General features: G+C 40.8%; 1 protein-coding gene across 1 annotated transcript; it reads left to right on the plus strand.

Annotated features, from left to right (window-relative positions):
- Positions 1–223: 223 nt before the first annotated feature.
- On the plus strand, positions 224–18066 carry ceacam19ly.S (carcinoembryonic antigen-related cell adhesion molecule 19 like gene Y S homeolog). Its single transcript, XM_018228134.2, has 4 exons — positions 224–382; positions 8458–8808; positions 12671–12792; positions 17391–18066. The coding sequence occupies exons 1-4, from the start codon at positions 334–336 to the stop codon at positions 17397–17399; spliced, it is 531 nt and encodes a 176-aa protein (XP_018083623.1). The 5' UTR covers positions 224–333; the 3' UTR covers positions 17400–18066.
- The last annotated feature ends 268 nt before the right edge of the window (positions 18067–18334 follow it).

Below are 18334 nucleotides of genomic sequence, written 5' to 3' on the forward strand. Positions count from 1 at the left end.
ATTGTTTATTAATTAGGGCTTTACTGGTTAACTAGTGCTTTACTGCTTCCTCTGTACTTGTCTGTGGAATATATCAGAGCACATAGTACAAAGGCAATACAGTAATTGTGAGCAACATAAGTCATGGATTTGGTTCACACAGCAGAGATCAGTTCCCGCCTCAGTAAGATCACTGTAGTTCCGGCTGTACGGTCTGTGCAGCAGTTTTATGACGAGCACAAAGCAGTTTCAGTACAGCCACGCCCACGGCTCCCAGGAGGGAGAAGCGAAGCAAAGTGAAAGTAGTTCTCAAGCCATTTCCTGGAGCATCGGAGACTCGGTACCCAGAGCACCATGTACAGCCGCGGAAGGACACTCTCTGTGAGGGTCTATCAGCTTAAAGGTAAAGGGGTTATTTGTGTCTATAAGTGGCTCAGCCGAGCAACACCCGAGTCACGTCCCAAAACACAGCAGCGCAACAGCTGGGCACACCCTGTTATGGCCTATTGTCTTCTGTCCTGTTCCCTCCTTTTTATCTTTAGTTCTTTGCTACAGAAGCAGCAGAGCCCACAACATGTCAGGGGTGAAATCCTTTATAAAAAAAAACATCAAAAAGCCATCAGCAGCTTTTTCTGAGCTTTGATTTAAATCAAAATAGTATTTTCCCCATTGATTTAGCAAATTGTGTGTGTTTAGAGATTATGAAGCATGTGTTGGGCCACAGGATAGGAGGACCTTGCCCCCTTGAGCTTACACTCTACATGCTTCTGTTTTATGCAGAAAAAGCCCCACCCCTTACAAAATAAAAAGGCACATGCTTAAAGGGGTTGTTCGCCTTTAAATTAGCTTTTAGTACGATGTAGAGAATGATATTAGGAGACAATTTGTGAGTGGGGTTCATTTTTTATCATTTGTTGTTTTTGAGTTATTTATCTTTTTATTCAGCAGCACTTCATTTTGCATTTTAACCAATCTGGTAGCTAGGGTCCGAATTACCCTAGCAACCATGCATTGATTTGAATAAGAGGCTGTAATATGAATAGGAGAGGACCTGAATAGAAGGATCGGTAGTAAAAAATACATTTGTAGCCTTACGGAGCATTTGTTTTTTTAGAAGGGAATCAGCGACGCCCCATTTGAAAGCTGCAAAGATTCAGAAGAAAAAGGCAAATAACTATAAAAAAATAAATAATGAAAACCAATTGAAAAGTTGCTTAGAAATGGCCGTTCTATAACATAATAAAAGTTACCTTAAAGGTGAACCACCCCTTTAAGCCCAGTTTCAGGGGGTTTTCAGGCTCACTTTTGGATAGGCTGCCTTTTCCACTGATTTAGCAGTGACTTAAAATATTTGAAAACTCACGCATTTGTGAAAGAAGGCACCTTGCAAATAGGGTTGCCACCTGCCCAGTATTTTACTGACCTGGCAAAAAATGATGGTTGATCCCAATGTTATTAATAGGGGAAAAAGATAAATATTTAGGAAGGCCGGTATTAAATTTCTTTAAAAGGTGGCAACCTTACTTGCGAGTTGTAATATCCACAGCCACATGCTAAGAGGGCAATTTACAAAAACGTGAAAATTATACCCCCCCGTTACCAAGAGCAACCAATCAGAAATTGCTTTAAGTCTTAAATGAGTTAATCAATCGGATATTGTTACTCCTTATTGTAAAGTACCGTATAAGGATATGACCATGACCATATTAAGGCACGAGGCTGAAGGCTGCAGGTAGTGATGTGTGGGCCGGCCCGATACCCATGGGTTGGGCGGGTTCGGGCCGAACTCGCACTCCTCTTCGCGGGCAGTTGCGGGTTGAGCTCTTCCCGCCTGCCACCTTCAACTGCTGGCTTCCGGCTCTATAGCCGCGCACCTGTTCGCCCCTTTTGTGACATCATTGGCGGGGTGGCGCTGGTCTATAAAAGGAAGGCGGGTGGAGGGAGGGCAGGCTTCGGGCCCCGCACATCACTAGTTGCAGGGCCACCTTATATCTCTCTGGCTGTACCCAGACCTACCCATGCCCCACCCCTTTAATGCGGAGGCCTGTCCTCTTCTGTGGTAGTCTTGGCCACCCTTGTTGATTGGGTCCCTGACGGCAATCCTGCCCCCCCCCCCGATGGAGACCCTGAATATCTGGTTCTTTAAGGATTGCAAAGGTTTGTCAAAGTCCTTAATAATGGACAAGAATAATGTACTAGTAGTCCATGTCCATGTGAGTTATTTGCTAGCGCTATATGAATCAGTTTGTATGGTGAGGATCTTAATACTGCTTACTTTCTGGGGTCACTGCATGGGTTCTGCGCTTGGTGGTGACTTAGGGGACAATATGATGTACTTGTGGGGGAAATGCAACTGAAGTATTGGAAGACCACCTGGTTTGTAGCAGATCCCAATGCAGATTGGTTCTGCTCCTGTATAACTGCTTTGCCTGGCCAATCAGAACGTAACTCTGTAACTTCTTTTCCTGGCAAATTAAACAATAAACTCTTTCCCCATTTGACTGTTTGGAGAAACCTCAGCCACTGCAGAAGTATCAGGGCAATTTATATGTACATTTCTTATTACCCAGGAATGATCGTGACAAAAAGGGTGTGGGGCAAGAATGTGACACGGAAATTAGTGGCTGGGCAGTAGGCATCGTAACCATAGCAAAACTGGAAAAGTGACTTAGCAACAATATGGAAATAAAAACAAATCGCGAAAAGACAGTAAAAACTCTTGGAAATTGGCACTGACCCAACAGGGAAATAGGGAGAAGGGAAACTTTCAGCAACCTAGTTTGTGACTTTATTCTGTATCTAGTGGAACTTGCTCTGTTAAATGCTGCTCCTGCTCATTAAAATTTCATGAGTCCTGGTACAACCTATAAAATCTTTGGCTGTGTCTGCCTGCACTGCTGCAGTTCCTGGGAATAATTTAATCTAATATATAAACCCTACAACAGCGTACAAAGTTAGAGTGCAGTTGTACAAGAACCCTTTACTTAGAGGCCCAGATTTTCTTTTTTGGCACCCCTAGGCCACCAGGTCCTAGCTCCCACCAACTTTCCCATGCACCCCGCCCCCACGTGAGAGCTTGCGCACTTGCAAGCGCCAAAATGCTGGGTAGCTGTGGCTCCTCAATGATCCCTACAATGCGGCTGGGCGGCATACCACTCCTGAATTTTTGCGCTCTAAGCCCAGGCCTTTGTTGCCTCACCACAAATACGGGCCTGTTTACTTTAAAAGGATACTGTCATGGGAAAACATGTTTTTTTCAAAACGCAACAGCTAATAGTGCTGCTCCAGCAGAATTCTGCACTGAATCCATTTCTCAAAATAGCAAACAGATTTTTTTATATTGAATTTTGAAATCTGATATGGGGCTAGACATATTGTCAATTTCCCAGCTGCCCCCGGTCATGTGACTTGTGCTCTGATAAACTTCAGTCACTCTTTACTGCTGTACTGCAAGTTGGAGTGATATCACCCCCCTACCAGCAGCCTAACAAATGAACAATGGGAAGGTAATCAGATAAAAACTCCATAACACAAGATAACAGCTCCCTGGGAGATCTAAGAACAACACTCACTCAAAAGTAAAAGCCAAGTCCCACTGAAACTGATTCAGTTACATTAAGTAGGAGAAATAACAGCCTGCCAGAAAGTAGTTCCATCCTAAAGCGCAGGCACAAGTCACATGACTGGGGGCAGATGGGAAACTGAAAAAAACATGTTTTCCGATGACAGGATCCCTTTAAGGTGGCCATAGATGCAAAGATCCGGTCGTTTGGCATCATCACCAAACGAGCGGATCTTTCCCCGATATGCCATTAACGAGCATGGTTATATCGGGGGTAATCTGGTTGTTCGGCCGAACGATCCGATTACGATGTGCCGTGGGCTCCGGCGGGATCGGTCAGGTCAAAATCAAACCTGACCGATCGACCAAACGACCGATCTCCGCCGGACGAAAGATGTTGGCACATACCACACACGATCCGAAAATCGTACGAATCATCGATTCGTGCAATAGGATCTGTGTGTCTATGGCCAGCTTTAACTGAATTGCTGTACTGCAACAGCATTTAGGATCATTAGGGAGGCATCTAGCAAACTGGCTCCCATTAAATCAGTGGTTCTCAACCTTCCTAATGCTGCGACCCTTATACAGTTCCTCATGTTGTGGTGACCCCCAACCATAAAATTATTTTCAATTGCATTTACAAATAACTTTAAAACCAAATTACAATTTGAATTTATAATGTACATATTACACAAATGACTTGTACCCATATTTTGGTTTCCATATAAAGTAGTGACTGTTGCACAGGTATAGCATTGCCATTCTGTTAGTGACACAAACTCATTGTTTGCCAGGACAGCACTTGGTATTTTCTACTTTCAAAATTACTAGCCAGCAGTTTGTAGAATGTTATTCCCTAGTCTAGCGTTCTAGTTCCAACTGGATACCTACAGTGACACCTCCATTTTACTTACCCTAATTTTAAAATTGTATTTATCTTTTTAAAATTATTAATATTTCTGTATTTTATTATTTTTAATAGACAAGCATTGTGTGATGTTTAGCCATCAACCATACAATCCGGCCATGAAGTGATTTGCACATTCAGCACATATACATGGAAATTGGCCCCCAATTCACCCCCCTCCTGAGAGGAGCATATTAATACACCATGCCCAAACCCAGCATGCAGCAGTCCTGCCCGAGCCCAAAACGTGTCACACAGTAGGGCAGCTGGTCCTGTTTTATGGCAAAATTCCAGGGGGGGCACCCCCCCTGCCCCTATTTGCGGACGCCCATGCGACCCCTGTGAAAGGGTCGTTTGACTCCCAAAGGGGGTTGAGAACTAACTATAGGCCAGTTAGTCTGAAAACTATAGGCCAGTTAGTCTGACGTCAGTGATAGGAAAGCTTTTCGAAGGGTTAATAAAGGATAAGATACTGGACTTCATAGCAAATCATAATACTATGAGTTTGTGCCAGCATGGTTTTATGCGTAATAGATCTTGCCAGACTAACTTAATTTCTTTTTATGAGAAGGTAAGTAGAGACCTCGATTCTGGGATGGCAGTGGATGGGATTTACTTAGACTTTGCTAAAGCATTTGATACAGTGCCACACAGAACGTTACTGGTTAAATGAAGGAATGTTGGCCTGGAACATAGTATTTGTACCTGGATAGAGAACTGGCTAAAAGATAGACTACAAAGAGTGGTGGTAAATGGAACATTTTCTAATTGGACCAGTGTTGTTAGTGGAGTACCGCAGGGCTCTGTACTAGGTCCCTTGCTTTTCAACTTGTTTATTAATGACCTGGAGGTGGGCATTGAAAGTACTGTTTCTATTTTTGCAGATGATACTAAATTGTGCAGAACTATAGGTTCCATGCAGGATGCTGCCACTTTGCACAGTGATTTGTCTAAACTGGAAAACTGGGCAGCAAACTGGAAAATGAGGTTCAATGTTGATAAATGCAGGTTATGCACTTTGGCAAAAATAATATAAATGCAAGTTATACACTAAATGGCAGTGTGTTGGGAGTTTCCTTAAATGAGAAGGATCTAGGGGTCTTTGTAGATAACACGTTGTCTAATTCTGGGCAGTGTCATTCTGTGGCTACTAAAGCAAATAAAGTTCTGTCTTGCATAAAAAAGGGCATTAACTCAAGAGATGAAAACATAATTCTGCCTCTTTATAGGTCCCTGGTGAGGCCTCATCTGGAGTATGCAGTGCAGTTTTGGACTCCAGTCCTTAAGAGGGATATAAATGAGCTGGAGAGAGTGCAGAGACTAAGTGCAACTAAACTGGTTAGAGGGACGGAAGACTTAAATTATGAGGGGAGACTGTCAAGGTTGGGGTTGTTTTCTCTTGAAAAAAAGACGCTTGCGAGGGGACATGATTACACTTTACAAGTACATTAGAGGACATTATAGACAAATAGCAGGGGACCTTTTTACCCATAAAGTGGATCACCGTACCAGAGGCCTCCCCTTTAGACTAGAAGAAAAGAACTTTCATTTGAAGCAACGTAGGGGGTTCTTCACAGTCAGGACAGTGAGGTTGTGGAATGCACTGCCGGGTGATGTTGTGATGCTGATTCAGTTAATGACTATAAGAATGGCTTGGATGATTTTTTGGACAGACATAATATCAAAGGCTATTGTGATACTAAGCTCTATAGTTAGTATAGATATGGGTATAAAGAATTTAATTAAAAGTAGGGAGGGGTATGTGTATGGATGCTGGGTTTTCATTTGGAGGGATTGAACTTGATGGACTTTGTCTTTTTTCAACCCAACTATGTAACTATTAAATCCAATATCCTAAAATGTGTAATTCAGCTTGCAGTTTCAGGTTTGAACACGTTGTTATTGTTCTGTCGGGCCACAGCCTTCCTTTACTCCTCCCATAGCCTGAAATATAATAATTCCCTCAAGAAACCAGAAAGGAGTATGGCCTAGCAGAAACTCCAAATCTAAGCAGAAACCCACCACTGTAATGCTGCCTTCTCCAAATACTGGCATGCCTTTTATCACGAATCCTATTGAATCAATCAATCAATCAATTCTTTATTTTTCACCGATGTGCCTTTCCTCTTTAAAAATAGGAACAATTATATTATTGAAATAATTCAGTGGATTTAAGGGAATGGAGCTCCAAACTGTGACACGTATCCAATAAACCCCTCTTCCCAAGTGTTCTGCATAATGCATCCCATACATGTATCCATTTGAATTGTTGTAGGAACTGTACCAGGGCGGTGGTCAAAACACTTGATTAAAAGAGGGGTTTTCATGCTTTTATCCTTAAAATTACTGTAGCAATTAATGTAATATCGTGGAGTTCTCTTTGGTGAATTGTGTTGAGCTTTATTTTCACCTTTGGATAAATATTCCCCTTGGGCACTTACTGTATCTTTGAAGACAGAAGAGTTTGAATGCAACATGGAGTGAATGGGTTCTTAAAGGAGAAGGAAAGTCATTTTCCACTTGGGGGTGCCAAATGTTAGGCACCCCCAAGTGATTCTATTTACTTACCTGACACCCTGGGCTGGTGCAGAAAACTGCACAGGTCTGGGTTTATTCCAGCAAGCACCTCGGAGCTCAGAAGAGCAAAAGTCTGAACTGTAACGAAGAAGTTGGCTATTTATTTCTACTGCGCATGCGCCTGCCCCGGGAAATTTGAAGAAAGAAGAAGAAGGAAGCTGATCGCTCTGTGGTGCTCGCTGGAATAACCCCGTACCGGTGCAGCTTTCTTCCGATAGGAGCACCGGCCCCGGGTGTTAGGTAAGTAAATTCAATCACTTGGGGGTGTCTAACATTTGGCACCCCCAAGTGGAAAATGACTTTACTTCTCCTTTAAAACAAACCATGCTCCATTTCCAATGTTTAAAATGAAGTAGCTAAAAAGAATAGGTACACAAGTCAGTTTATTAGTTCTGCTGTCAGATTCATGGAAATGCCCATATTTTACCCTGGAACATGCTCCAAATCAGGTGAACTGGCTAAAGAAGCCGATATCTGCAATGATTTCCTTGATTTTAGAAGCCAGGGGTCAGGCTTTGCTCATTCCTGCATTCGGTTACTTGGTTTTATTGACAATCTACTACCTTCCTGGAGTCAGTGAGTCAGTGAAAATATTAGAACATGGGTTTTCCCCAAACAAGATGTGACTTGCCTAAGGCATATTAGGTACGGTATTAGTAAAAAGCAAAAATATGCAAACAAATAACATAACTTTTCATCATCAGTTATTTACATTGTGCCATCAAACTCTGCAATGCTTTACAATTATATATACAAACAAGAGATACAGAATAAAAATAGGAAGAGTCCCCACTCCTAAGAGCTTATTATCTAACAGTATGTTGCTGCATTTTAACCAAGTGTTGGTCCTTTAGGCCTGCTGTACCTAAGATGGCGATGCTTTGCTCCCCTTTTCCTTATCATTGGGCAGTATAAAGAAAGAAGCAGGGGCCCAACAGACACCACAACATTTCCTTTTTGCCCTGCTCTAGATTTAGGAAATACAATTGTTTGGGTCCCTAGGGACCATTTACCCCTGGGAGGTGGTGATGTGCAGACCTGAGTTGGGCAGAGTGGAATCCGATAAGATGGGGATCCCATATTGTCAGGAATGTAGTGGAGAATTGGGAATTTCCGCCTCATTTGTGAAGAGAGCTGTTTACAAAGAACTACAAAAATCATATTTCTCCTGTTAATGTATATGGGCAGAAGCACTAATTGGGTGCCAACATATTCAGAACAAAGCCATACATTTAAACAACATATTTAACTGCATTATTTGAGCTGCTATACTAGACCAGTAAGTGCTACCTGCAGATTGTTGAGAGATACCAAATGGGCCACCACAAGGATAATCATAATTTTAGGCTGACTAGCGGTTATGCCAACATAGATAGTCTCAAGGACAGTATCCTCTCTAATCCACTTCATATTTCTGTCTCTCTTCCAGTGCTCCTCTCTCTGTTCATGGTTGCAGCCAGCAGCCTCACCATTGAGTTGATCCCACAGTGTGCCTTGAAGGGCAAGAACGTCACTCTCAGTGTCAGTGAAATAAACGGGATGTTAAAAAGCTTTTCCTGGTATCTAGGAGATGCTCCAAGTGCTTCAAACCAGATAATTAACTACCTTGTAGGGCTTACACCTCCCACCACTAATGGACCCAAAAATTTTTCTGATGCCATTGGACTTCCAAACGGTTCCTTATTGATTGCAAACCTGAAGGATGAATACAGTAATACCTACACAGTCCAGGTACAGGCAGATTCACCGGACCAAGTTACAAAAAAACTGACTGTGACAAGTAAGTGGTCTTTTCTGTTTACTTTATTGATTGCAAACAAGTATATATATCTATATATATCCACGAATATCAGGAACCGCCACACCCAATATCCTTGAAAAATGTCCTAATGAGGACTGAAACGTTGGACCTAATATGATGTAAATAAAGAGGTGAAATTTTTTTTACATGGGTGTGCTGGTTCCAGATATTTGTGGTTATACATAAAATATAACTGTGCACCCTGGTTACATAGAAAAAATAATAAAATAAAAGTTTACCTTGGAGTGCGGATACTCAGTGGACTTCAATTGTGAATAAATATAATTCAGACAGTTTGTTTAGGAAATGTAATGTCATCAGACATTAGTAGAGTCAAAACAAAGTTTACTTTTGAAAGAACATTGGAGTTTAAAGTCTGACTGCAGCCGCTGGCTAAAGCTTGGCCGTGCAAGAGCTAATAGAACCTGAATCGGCAACTTATCAGCCCGTGTATGGGGCATCTGGGGTGCCTGCCCAACCAGTTTAAATCTCATCAGAGAACAACTGATCTTGCCAGTTTTTATGGTCCCTGTACTGCAGTATCAGTGTAGGTCAGCATATTGGAGGCTAAAGAAGGTGGCGGCCATATGAGAACCTCGCCAAACAAGAGACTATCCACGTGTATGGCTAGCCTTGGGGTATGTCAAATGGGTTTGCGTCGAATGGGAATCTTCACATGGTCACTCCATCCACCTGTGAGACACAATTTGGTAATTCTTTCAAATTTGAAATAACTATACTCCTGCATAAATTTGTCCTGAACTATGATCTGATCTCCGATGTCCTTTATCGAACTCCCACTTTTTTGTCATTGCCATTTCATGAATCATGGTATACTATGGCATGACTCAAATGGAATGAAATAACCCACACAGTGTATTGGTAAATATAATTACTGAAGTAGGACAAAATATTTCCTTGAATGCTTGCTACAGGTCTACAGGGACGCTCCTGCTATTAGGCAATGTGAGAACCTTGCCTCAGGCAGCAGAGAGCAGCCGGTTACAAGGGGCGGCAAAAATTCGCCTCTTGTAATTTTAAGAGCTGAATCTCCGGGTTTTAACTTGGAAATTTAGCTCCGCTAGTGCAGAGAGCACTATTGTGCTCATTGAACTAGCAATGCTGCCCCCATTTAACCCGCTTCAATGCTGATTTTTAATCACGATATCAGCTTATACCCCTGAATAGATACCTTTTGCGGTATCAGGTGCTATGCTGAAGGACCCACGCCTGCTTCAAGGGTCAGATAATCCAATGAAGAAAGATGTCAGCAGCACACCGTGGATTTGAAGAAGTGTGAAGTTTATTGTATCCAAAACATTCAAAAGCAGGGCAACGTTTTGGAGTAGGAGAGGGGGGGGGGTCGCATCAGGGCTGCTGCTTCAGGCGGCAGCCCCTGAAACACCCCTGCAGGTCTTCTAACCCATAGCATTTAAACAGCAGACTAGTTAATGCTTCCCGCAGTGATTTATTGAAACTGAAGCAAACTTTATTACATAAAAGGACCATCATATTTTCCTTCTGAATTGTGCTAATACAGCCGAATATGTTGGCATGGTTTTTGTTGTATGTTGTAGCACAGAGTATGAAAAAATGTATGGAGCTATTCTTGTTAAAGGGATAATGTCATGGGGAAAAAAAAAATTCAAAATTACATATTGTCAATTTCCCAGCTGCCCCAAGTCATGTGACTTGTGCTCTGATAAACTTCAATCACTCTTTACTGCTGTACTGCAAGCTGGAGTGATATCACCCCCCTCCCTTTCCCCCCCCCCAGCAGCCAAACAACAGAACAATGGGAAGGTAACCAGATAACAGCTCCCTAACTCAAGATAACAGCTCCCTGGTAGATATAAGAACAATACTCAATAGTAAAAACCCATGTCTCGCTGAGACACATTCAGTTACATTGAGAAGGAAAAAAAGCAGCCTGCCAGAAAGCATTTCTCTCCTAAAGTGCAGGCACAAGTCACATGACCAGGGGCAGCTGGGAAATTGACAATATGTCTAGCCCCATGTCAGATTTCAAAATTGAATATAAAAAAATCTGTTTGCTCTTTTGAGAAATGGATTTCAGTGCAGACTTCTGCTGAAGCAGCTCTATTAACTGATGCATTTTGAAAAAACATGTTTTCCGATGACAGGATCCCTTTAAGGTGAATTCTGTTAATGTTTGGATAATTGTGTCCCCTCATTCCACTCCCCTAGACTGGTAGACCAGATTCCAGCCTAGCTTCTAACAACAATGGAAGGGCAGTCAACCCACAGCTGCCAGTCAGTTGCAGTTTAGCCAATGTTAAAAAGTTGAAGCGGTTGAAGTGGTATCTGGTTCGATCCAGATTGAACAAACTAAACAATCAATATGACTCAACATGCTTTAGAAGATTTGGAGGTGAGGGCACTGCCTTCCATATATGGTGGAAATGTCCTAAAGTAAAGAGATACTGAACTAGAGTATACGAAATTATCTACTCAATAACAGGAATAAATTTAAGTAAAAAAACAGACCAAGCCCTGTTAGGGAATAGAATCCCAAACATCAATAAATATGCAAGAAAACTTATTACCCACATATTAACAGCGGCTAAACTAACTATAGCCAAGGCCTGGAAATCCCCCTTATTACCAATACAGCAACTCAAAAATAAACTAAATTGGATCTTTGTTAATCTTGTATACTACAAGATAGAAAAATACAATTCCAAAAAAAACTTGGGACCCATGGGTACTATACACTACCCCGTCTGGTGCAGGCCGTGCCCTCCTCTCCAACTGAATAGTTAGACAAGAATGGGAATCCTAAACACAAAGATATGAGAAAGAAACAAGGGAAAACTGTGTAATGAGAATGGAAAGATATGAGTCAGGGCAAAACAGAAAGAGCAATAAAATATAATATATAGATAGACAATTTTTATACCAAACATTCAGTTAAAACCAGGGTAGAATTTAAGGAGGCACCAATTAGGTTTAGATTTAGATTTTGACTATGACCGCAATGTTGAAGATTCATTACTGTACAAGTTGACAAACATACTGTAACAAATCACTATGTTACAATTAGGTATACAACGGTATTATTGGAAGTCGGACACCTGTAAAATACAGTCCCTGACTCCCAATACTCTACCCCTTCCTTTCCCAATTCCCTAATGCCCCTTTCCCCCCTTACCCAAAAACAAAATGAAACGGGTCAATTTGAAATCTACCTTTATTGATGTAATTTACACATATTATATCAACATTTTTGTGAGACACTTTGCAATGTACAAAACTTTTTTTTTTTATAAAAAGTTTAAAAGCAAAAAAAAAAAAACTGCAAGCCAAAACTGCCCGTCCATAACCATATTTGGTCAGGCAGTTTGTCCGTGCCGGCCAACTGGGACCATCCAATGATTTTGTTGGATTGCAGTCAGCCTGTCCAGACTAAAAATTTAATCTGACAATGATTTTTGCCGATATATCGTGCAACAGCAGATGAGGGAGTGAAGAGGAGCTGCAACTCATTTTCATTTCCTGCAGTTCCCATTTGTTCAGGCTTTTTTTGTGCACTGTGCTAAAAGACGATTGGTTATTACAACGTAAATGCCAAGTTGCCGAATATTAATTGAAACATTCTTTTGAAATATGGAATAATTCATGGATGGAGATATCCCAAAAGAATACTATTATCTCACCTGAATTACTAACTAGACCCAAGAGATACCACTAGTGGGAGAAGTCAGGACACTTAGGGATGTGGTGTGGATTGTCCTTCATTTGGGTGCCCCTTTCTCAGCACGTTAGAACTTCCTGTGTAATTATTATATTAATTGCAGTGATTTCCATTTTCTCTTGATAGCGGACTGCCCATCTGGCCTTTCTTCTGGTGCAATTGTCGGCATCGTTATTGGAGTTCTTCTTGGGGTCGCATTAATCGCAGGCCTGATTTACTTTATATACAAGCATTTGAACAGCAGAGACGTAAGTGATTCTGTATGGTAAAATCTGTAACATGGCAAGAAAGTTAAAGAACAAATCATGATCTGAGTTTTAGTGCCACACAAATATGAAATCTTGCTTAATAACCGGTACAAGCAGATAAAAGGGTACATGCCTAATGAAAGATAAAGCTCTTGTCCAATCCTTGTCCAACATTTTTTGGACAGTTAGATGGGAATACCTCTAGCAATTCTCCCTGCAGCTTCTAGGACCCTTTCACGAGAGCAAGCATTCCAACTGGTGACTCCAATTCCTTTCCTCTTACCCAAATTGCTGCACTCATTTTTAAAGAGTGCATAGCCAGGGTTTCCATGCCTTTAAATATGAAGTTGGTCCTCATGTTGCTGCTCAAAATGTTTTCACCCACTTCTTTTAGTCCTAAAGCTCTAGAGGTCCCTTAATAACAGGTTCCAGTACCTAAAATATTTTATGTGATATACACAGTGTAAGTTATTTTGAAGAAGATCGTATTTTCAAGAGAAAATATACTATACACTACAGGGTTATTAACCAAAACTATTTTTTTTTCTATTCGAGTTTTAAAGTCCAATTTTTTGAGATTTTTTATACCCCGAAGCTGCTTACAATTAATATCCGAAACACTTTGCGCCACTTTGCAAGTAAATAAATTTATTACCAGTACGTAATTCACTAAAATGCGAAGTTGCATCTCTGTAGCCCAACACTGGCAAAGTGTCGCTACTGTTAATCCGTTAGCGCGAGCTTTTCATATCGATCTTTCGCTAGTGTTCATTTCTACCTAGCGAAACTCCGTTAGTACACTTACGCTTAGGTCAATTTGAATATGGAGGTTACATATAGGTTGTACTGTATATATGAACTTATTAGTGATGTTGGTGCACATGCTTGAAGTGGCCACAAAAATCTTTAATAGTTAGGACTTTTGAAGGCAACCCTGTTTTAAAAATTTAAAATGCGCCTGCGTTTTTTACAACTTTTTTGACTTTCCGGCGTATAGGATATGATGTCACTTACATAAGATTGAGGAGGATGTAGCTTCATCTTATAAGTTCACCTGGTCTAAGGTGGTGAAGAAAACTCTGGCAAAAGAGCTAACGTTCTGTAAAATTTGCACTTTAGTTAATTTGTGGAGTAATGACCCCTCGCCTGAGCGAAAATATGGCTGGCGATAGGGCATGAAGTGGCGCTAGCAGTGGTCTCTGTCGCTAGCAAATTGTCCTCTACGCCTACAGCCACTTCCCCTTTAGTAAATCTGCCCCTAGGTTCATTTGAAAGTGTTTTTCTCAGTGGGATGATAATCAGGTGTGAGTGAGGGAGGCCCTACCTTAATTTTTTAACTTGTGTCTTCACTATCCAAGTCTAATCTTAACATTCCAAGTTTATGGAAATGTCATCGTTCCAACAAAAGAGATTTCTAAAGACTTCCAAAAAAAACATATTGATGCTCACCAGGATGAAAAAGTTGCAAAACTATTTCTAAAGTGTTCCGACTCCACTAGTCCACTGTCTATGTACAAATAAAGTCAATACAACACCAATGTTACCATCCCCAGGAGTGGTCGACCAACAAGGATCACATCAAGGGTGTAATAAAGGAGTGAATCTTTATTAATAGTTTTATTACTTAACTCTTAATAAAAATATGCAGTATCAATGAGTAAGCCTTTTGCTGCTAGTGAGCATTGACTTACACATACACAAGTGAAAGTAGAATTTTAAAACCTTTACTTAGCTTTGTATGATAGGATAGCCAATGCTGAATTTTTTCAGCACACTCTTGGGAGCCTATCAACCATTGGTGTGATCCTTAGGTTCCTGAAAATTGAGTGATGATCCAGATCCTGGCACTCATTCGGGAGTCTGAGGTGAAGCTAAGGACACAATGTGGAGGCTTTTATACCAAGTGCTGGATGGTTTATGTTATTTGTACCTCTTGAGCAAGGGCTGTCTGCAGTCTCTTTATTCTTAGGGTACTGGCACAAAGGGAAATATCCTGAAAATGCCTTTCCCTTGAAAAAGCTTTGTTTCATAATCATAAAAAAACCCATAATCACTGGAAATTATGAATGCCAATCTTCTCGCGTACCAGCACCTTAAATAAATTCCAGCTTCTTATACACTCAACTGATGTCCATTGAAGACTATAAAAAACCCGACCCGCACATCACTAGTGTGGGACCAGTGTCGGACTGGCCCACCGGGATACCAGGAAAACTCCCGATGGGCCCAGGTGTCAGTGGGCCTCGTGCTTCTAACCAATTCACAAGCAACATGGGTCCAGGGTCTGGAACTAGCCTTTAAAGGGATACTGTCATGGGAAGAAAAAATTTTTTTCAAAATGAATCAGTTAATAGTGCTGCTCCAGCAGAATTCTGCACTGAAATCCATTTCTCAAAAGAGCAAACAGATTTTTTGATATTCAATTTTGAAATCTGACATGGGGCTAGACATATTGTCAATTTCCCAGCTGCCCCAAGTCATGTGACTTGTGCTCTGATAAACTTCAATCAGTCTTTACTGCTGTACTGCAAGTTGGAGTGATATCACCCCCCTCCCTTTTCTCCCCCCCCAGCAGCCAAACAAAAGAACAATGGGAAGGTAACCAGATAGCAGCTCCCTAACACAAGATAACAGCTGCCTGGTAGATCTAAGAACAGCACTTAATAGTAAAAACCCATGTCTCACTGAGACACATTCAGTTACATTGAAAAAGAAAAATAGCAGCCTGCCAGAAAGCATTTCTCTCCTAAAGTGCAGACACAAGTCACACGACCAGGGGCAGCTGGGAAATTGACAAAATGTCTAGCCCCATGTCAGATTTCAAAATTGAATATAAAATAATCTGTTTGCTCTTTTGAGAAATGGATTTCAGTGCAGAATTCTGCTCGAGCAGCACTATTAACTGATGCGTTTTGAAAAAAAGATTTTTTCCCATGACAGTATCCCTTTAAGGAAAGGGTACTGGTTTGATCATGTATAACTTTGCTTTTCATCCAGTAGAACTATTTTCCTATCTTTTATTAGTACACTCTACAGCACCAAAAGGGTTAATCCTGCCGATTTTGTCAGAATTACCGCATGTAAAACATATTACATGGGGAGGCACATTATCATGGGTCAAATTTCGAATTCAGGTGAGTTTTTTAAAACTCATAAACTCACCCATGAACTCGAAATTCGGCCGAAAGTTATTAAAAGTAATCAAATTTTTAAAACTCGGATGAATAGAATCGACCCAAAAACTCAAATTGAATTTGAATCTTAATTCAATTCGAATTTAAAAAATTGATTCAAGTTTTTTTCTCAGAAAAAAACTCGAAAGTCAGGAAGGCTGTACATACAACTCAGAATTGATCACTGGGGGCAAATTTAGTAAAGGGTGAAGTGACTGGCGCTGGTGAAAATTCGCCGGCGTGACATCATTTCGGCACTTCGCCGATTTACTAACGGGCGCTGGCGTAATTACGCTAGTGAAGGAGATAGACTCTAGCGCAACTTCACACTCGGCATATTTTCGCTCTGGCGAAAGAGCGTTACTGCGCATATTCACTTAGTTTTTGTTTTTACTGAACGTTACCTCTATCGCCAGACTTGCCTTCGCCACCTCAGACCAGGCGAAGTGCAGTAGAGTAGATAGGACTTTTCTAGGTCCCAAAAAACACTGGCGTCTTTTCCTTTTTACAGGGTGATAGACTGAAAAAGATCGTACAGTTTTTTTTTTGGGTACCCTCCTTCCCCCCTACATTTGATAACATATGGCACATAAACTATACACTGGGCTCATGTGTAGGGCAATATAACAATTTTATTTTATTAAGGTTCCCTGGCCTTGTGTAATGTAATGTAAATAATGTAATGTATTTGCTGCTACATATACGTCCATTGAAATGTAACTTCCCAAATGCAAATTATCTAACGCTAGCGCAACTTCTCTATACCTGCCGTAGTAACGCTAGCGCAACTTAGTGTGCTGAATTAGCGTTGTCTGTGCGAAGTTACACCTGGCGAAGGTGGTGAAGCCATTGCTGGCGACTTTTCCCCCGTTAGTGAATTTCCCCTCTGGAGATCTCCAATTGACTTAATCAGCAATTCAGCAGGTTTTAGGTGGCGAATAGTCGAATTTGAGTTCTTAAAGGGGCAGAGTATGATAAATCTCGAAAATTTAATTTTTTTTAAAAACTCGAATCAAATTTGAATAACTCCCTAGTCAAATTTGACAGTTTTGATCATAAAAAAACTTGAGAATTCTAATTTTCAATTCGACCCTTGATATATATACCCCGTAGTGATCCTGAGTAGTCTGCCTAGAGTTCTACACGTGGTAATACTAATTATTGTGAAGGAGCAGTGGTGAAGATACAGTGGTGGCCAATGAAGCCTTTTGGGCTTTTCATAAGAGTTATAGTACCAAAGGGAGGACCAATTTCACGTCAATACCCTTGGTTTTGGAATGGGATGTAGGACAGGCAGGAGTCCACATACTTTTGGCCATACAGTGTATCTATATGTATATAAAGCTTCTCTATTTTGGGGGTTTCTAGCCCTTTCTGTTAAATAAGCTAATTGTTGTTGACTAATTTTGTATTTCTGTTTTGCAGAACATTTAAAAAGAAGACGAGTCCCGTAGTCCAGAAGAGCAAAAATATCACCTTTGACTGCAAACCGGTTTTATTATTAATTGATCAAAAGTTCTGTTGGTTAATTTCAAGTTTTTCTTAAAACAAAAAAGTGTCTCTCTTGTGTGCCATTGTGACAAACAGAGGGCCACAAGGGAGAGAAGAGATCTCACCATGAATGAAAATCAGGAGGCTGAGTGACCAGTCGTGTAAATGGCTTTCACTGAAACAGATGCCTCATCAACTTATAGGATATAAAGGCGGGTCTTGGGAGCCAAGGAGCCAATTCATTCAAGACCTGCATGAACTAGGCGAGCTACCTCAATATCCAAAGGCAGCCTATAGGATTGCTTTTATTTATTTCTTGCAGTCAACAATTTCTACAAAACGGCTTCCTAAAAACGGAGAGTCATAACCAAATATTATTTCCAGAGACACTGGGATTTTGTGTTCTAAAAGCAGGATGGTGTGCCACCCCTTCCACAAGTGTAATGATCGTGTTTATATTAAAGCAGTTTGGGTTTTAGTGCCATTTCCAATGGCTATGAGTTATAGAGTGAGAAAACAGGCACGGAGAGCTGCTTTTTATTTACTTAGATGAAATTGGCCAGTTTAAAAACCAGGGATATATTTGGGGACTACAATTAACAGGAAGAGAGTTAAAAGCAAGTGTCCTTCTCTTACTCCTACTTTATCTTTTATTTTATATTCCATCCCTGTGCTAACATTTGGGTAGGTTAATAAAATCTGTTTCAAAGCAGAACTTTTAAAAAAAATGGTGCAATTCATTATGCCAGATAACCAGCCCTTACGAAATGGATTGAAACGAGAATAAGATGATCAGTATCAATTTTATTGACCTTTGTGAAATTCCAACTTAGACTGGATGGTTAAGAGACCCCTCGGGATTCCTCATTTCATCTCTG

This window comes from Xenopus laevis, chromosome 7S (assembly GCF_017654675.1).
Source record: "Xenopus laevis strain J_2021 chromosome 7S, Xenopus_laevis_v10.1, whole genome shotgun sequence".
Taxonomy (NCBI): domain Eukaryota; kingdom Metazoa; phylum Chordata; class Amphibia; order Anura; family Pipidae; genus Xenopus; species Xenopus laevis.

Coding starts and splice junctions, on each gene's coding strand:
- ceacam19ly.S (XM_018228134.2), top strand. CDS start 334: ATGTACAGCCGCGGAAGGACACTCTCTGTGAGGGTCTATCAGCTTAAA. Junction 383..8,457: donor GAGGGTCTATCAGCTTAAAG/GTAAAGGGGTTA, acceptor TCTCTCTTCCAG/TGCTCCTCTCTCTGTTCATG. Junction 8,809..12,670: donor AAAAAAACTGACTGTGACAA/GTAAGTGGTCTT, acceptor TTCTCTTGATAG/CGGACTGCCCATCTGGCCTT.